Source organism: Protobothrops mucrosquamatus, unplaced genomic scaffold, assembly GCF_001527695.2.
Source record: "Protobothrops mucrosquamatus isolate PMUCROS unplaced genomic scaffold, P.Mucros_1.0 scaffold_151, whole genome shotgun sequence".
Classification (NCBI taxonomy): Eukaryota; Metazoa; Chordata; class Lepidosauria; order Squamata; family Viperidae; genus Protobothrops; species Protobothrops mucrosquamatus.
In genome coordinates, this window is record NW_015386227.1 from 617,370 (window position 1) to 621,696 (window position 4,327).

The 4,327-nt window shown below is 43.8% G+C and overlaps 1 protein-coding gene across 1 annotated transcript in view; it reads right to left on the reverse strand.

Moving 5' to 3' along the window:
* ATP5F1B (ATP synthase F1 subunit beta) overlaps positions 1-1,517 on the reverse strand; it is an 8,342-nt gene extending 6,825 nt beyond the window's left edge. The window contains exon 1 of the mRNA XM_015819922.1: positions 1,349-1,517. Within this exon, the coding sequence (XP_015675408.1) occupies positions 1,349-1,481 (133 nt within the window). The 5' untranslated portion in view covers positions 1,482-1,517. The remainder of the gene's footprint in view (positions 1-1,348) is intronic.
* Between the last annotated feature and the right edge of the window lie 2,810 nt (positions 1,518-4,327).

Below are 4,327 nucleotides of genomic sequence, written 5' to 3' on the forward strand. Positions count from 1 at the left end.
ACTGGCCTAGGGGAAAATTTTTAATGGGGGTTTTAAAGTAATTTTAAATTAATTAGACCAATTATTAATATTTGTTTTTAATTATGTTTTTAATCTGTAGTTTTGGGATTTGCATTTTTATCTGGTTGTTAGCCGCCCTGAGTCCGCAAGGAGAAGGGCGGGATATAAATATAAACAATAATAATAATAATAATAATAAAGCATGATTGATTCTTGTAAATCGTTGCTAAATCCTATCCGCGCAATTTAAAAATTCACGGAGAAAGATCCGTGCCTAGATCTGAAGAAAACCGCGTGGCAAAATCCCGTTTTATCTTGCTCGGCCATTCCGCCCTGCCTTTCTTTCCATCTTCGCCCGGCTTACTATACCCACAGAGGAGGGGATGGCAAAAAGGCGTCCAGGATCTGAAAAAGAGCTCCGCGATGCCTCCCCGTGCCCGCTAGTGCCGAAGGGCGCCATCTTTGTCCTTGGCAAAAGAGCGACGGGCTCCGTGGTCCCCAGGTCGTCTTCCTCGCTCTCTCTTCGGAGGCGGCGGACGTTCACCGTCCCCGGGCATCTTATAATACGGAAGCAGAAGGTACCGCGACACCTCTGCGGGCCGCCCCCCTCGGCGTCTTCCCGCCCATGCAAAAAGGCCGGACCCGAAACCATCGGTTCCCCCGTAAATCTAACGGGGTGGGCAAAAACTGAAGGATGAGATGATCGTGGCGAAAACCCACCCGACACGTAACCGACACGTAACCGACGACCCGGGTTCGGCATCTGTGCGTTTCTGCAGAGGAAGGCATTGCGGGGGGGGAGGGGCAACCCGCCGTCCCGTCTTTATATATATATATATATATATATATTTACACACAAACACGCAGAGAATCAAACCACGTTCTGGATTCTCACGGGCGCATGCACCCTTCTAGGTCAGGTTAGCCCAGGGGCAGTCAACCTTGGCTCTTTTATGACTCGCGGACTTCAACTCCCAGAATTCCTGAGCCAGCTAAGCTGGCTCAGGAATTCTGGGAGTTGAAGTCCGCGAGTCATAAAAGAGCCAAGGTTGACTGCCCCTGGGTTAGCCAAACGCGTGGCTCGATGAGCCGTGAGAATCCAGCAGAAAAAAAAAAAGGGCAAGCGACAACTCTGCTTCCCCTTCTTGGAGGGCAGCGCCGAGGAGAGACGTGGCAGAATTAAGACGGGGGGGGGGGGAAGGAAAGCCTCCCATCCGGGCCGAGCAGCACCCTCGGTGCAGAGTCTTTTCTCCGTACTCCTGAATCCTCCCGAAGCCAGTCCCCGCCACCGCTAGGCCGCAAGGTGACCCCGCCCTCGAGCTCCCACTGGGCTTCGCCCACCACTTACGGGCCTCGGCGGCAGCGGCAACAACACCACCCCGGAGTTGCAGCAGATCCTGGAGGGGACTCGACGCGCCCCGCGCCCCCCGCAGTAAAAAAGAGGCCGAAGAGGCGCAGCAGCGACCCGCGAACCCCAACATGGCGGCCACCGGCGAAGTGGAAGAGCAGCCCTACCGCCAACCTAGATCGGCTTCTAAAGGGCTCGCTTTATAAATTCTGGATCGAGATTGGCCAACGACTTTGCCTTTCTAAAGTCTAATTGGGTACCCTCCCGTCACTCACTTGCTTGAGGACTTGCTGATTGGAGAAGTTTTAACTCCCTCTGCGTCGCTCAGGCGTCAAAGGGCGGAACTATGGCACGTGCTGAGCTCTCCCAATGCTTAGCTTCCTGGGCGTGAGCTACTCGCTTCACTAAGGGCCTCTCGTATTGGATAGCATCGATGCGCTTCGAAGAAATCCTGCTTATTAATTGGACAAATTTTAAAAGCCACGCCTCTAAAGGAACTAATGAGTAGAAAAAAGCGGTTAGAAATGTAAGAGGCAGTGGGTTTTTTTCTAGACAGAAAGCTGAACAAATGTCCTAGGTTTGTCCTTGTGTAAAATGAAAGCTTCGGTTGTTTGGTAAGGTCATAGAAATTATGGGGTGTCCGACTGTCAGCTATGAAAACATTGCGAAACGTAGAGTGCATTAAGAATTATTCGGATTAGATTTATATTTAATTGATGATGATGATGATGATGATGATGATAATAATAATAATAATAATAATAATAATAATAATAATAATAATAATAATAATAATAAAGTTGGAAGGGATCCTGGAGATCATCTAGTCAAATCCCCTGCTCAGGCAGGAAACCCTATACCAGGGGTAGGCAACCTTGGCTCTTTTATGACTCGTGGACTTCAACTCCCAGAATTCCTAAGCCAGCCATGCTAGCTCAGGAATTCTGGGAGTTGAAGTCCACGAGTCATAAAAGAGCCGAGGTTGCCCACCCCGGCCCTATACCATTTCGGACAAATGGCTGTCCAGTCTATTTTTAAAAACTTCCAGTGTTGGAGCATTCACCGCTTCTGGAGGCAGGTTGTTCCACTGGTTAATTGTTTAACTATCAGGAAGTTTCTCCTTCTTGTGCAGAGTTAACCATATTTAAACCCATTGAACTAATGATATAAAATATGGTTCTGATTTAAGTTAAATTAGGTCATTACGTTTCCAGTATAACTACAAAGGATTGTAATGTAAGAATATTAACTCTCAATAAAATTGGGGGAACATAACTCACAGGCATGCTTCCGAGTAAATATGTGTAAACTGGATAATGAACAGCTACAGTCTCTAGGAAGAAGCAAGCTAGCTGTTTAAGATTGGGCATATATTAGATTTTAACACTTTCCCTCAAGATTATACCTACATTAGCAAGATTCCTTCAGTTTTAAAGATTTGTTGGCTCATGTTAACACTAGCAAAACACATACCTAACGTCTGCATTTTGGGATCAATTTAGAGAATAACCCATACTTGAAACTATAGGACAGATCAGGGCATCCTGCTTTCCTTTCCACATGAAAGCTGATATTTGGTCTTACATGATAATTTGAGGAATATTTCCTTATACCTGTTAGTAACTTTGCAGAACTATAAGGGTCTCTTCTATTATCATTTAATTGTCCTTTTACAAGGGTTTAATATCTTACTTTTTTCTCCTTCCATTCCATCATGTTTGATTCGGAGAGACTCTGTAGTTTTCTTGGCAAGACTTTTCAGAATGGTTTGCCATTGCCTCCTTAGTGTTGAGAGAAAATCACTGACTCAAGATCATCGGGCTTTGTGCTTAGGGTGGGACTAGAACTCAGGCTGTCCTTTTTTTTCCTGATGCCTTAACTACTACTTCAAACTGGCTCTCAATATCTCATTAGAACTCACTATTTCAGTGGACTAAATAACTAGGGATAAATCTAATTAGGGGGTTTAATTTTCCAAGGCATATTTCAGCCTTGCCTGCCACATGTTGTCCAGAAAGGTAAACATAATTTCCTAAACTCAGCGATTAAAATTTAATCTCAGTACTATTAATGCATTTTATGAAAAGCGAAACATGCTTCTACAATGTCTATGGAGATTTTCAGTAATCCAGGTCACGGTTGTCCCAATGGTGCTTTTTCACGAAGCAACTGGACTTTCTTTTTTCTCTTTGAAGATGTTTTGCTTTTCATCCAACAGAGGGGGAGATATGACATCATCTATTTCTAGTCTACAACACAGTCCTTTCAACAGTTCCAAGAAGGCTCCACACCCATCTGTACTGCTCAGGTGACCCTGATGACACAGATAAGCCTCTGGGTGGCATCAACGATTCTCTAAAAGAATGCAAATGACCAGCTGTCTGCAAGGAATATAAATCCTTCCATTCCCCATCATCCAGTTAAACTGAAGAAGCTTCTTGGATGAGAAGTGAAACATCTCAAAGACAAAAACAGAAGTCCAGTTGCCTCGTGAAAAAGCACCTTTGGGACATGCTTCTACAATGTATATACTTGGATAAACGGGGTTAATAGCTCACCTCGTTATAATGTAAGTATGTGTTATTTGGATTACAATATCTACCAATATATTCACAATCCAAGTTTTTAGTGGGAAATAAATCTTTGACATTTTTCCTAATTATCAGAAAGCTCAGATATATGTCTGGTTTTATAGTGTTTATTATGTCTCGATAAGAAAACTAGGTTGAGCAACAGAATAACTCAAATTCATCGTGTGAACGTACGTGGCATTTCCAAGCTTCACTTCTGCCAAATGGAACTCAAAAACACACCACGAAGCATAACTGAATTCAGCATTGATATCAGGATTGAAACTGATTCCAAGGATTATCAATCAAAGTTAAATAAATTGGAATAATTTAGGCCTCTTTGAATGTATGTTAGTTCAAAACTACTTTGTATTATAGAAAGTTACGACACAAAAGACAGGAATTTTCT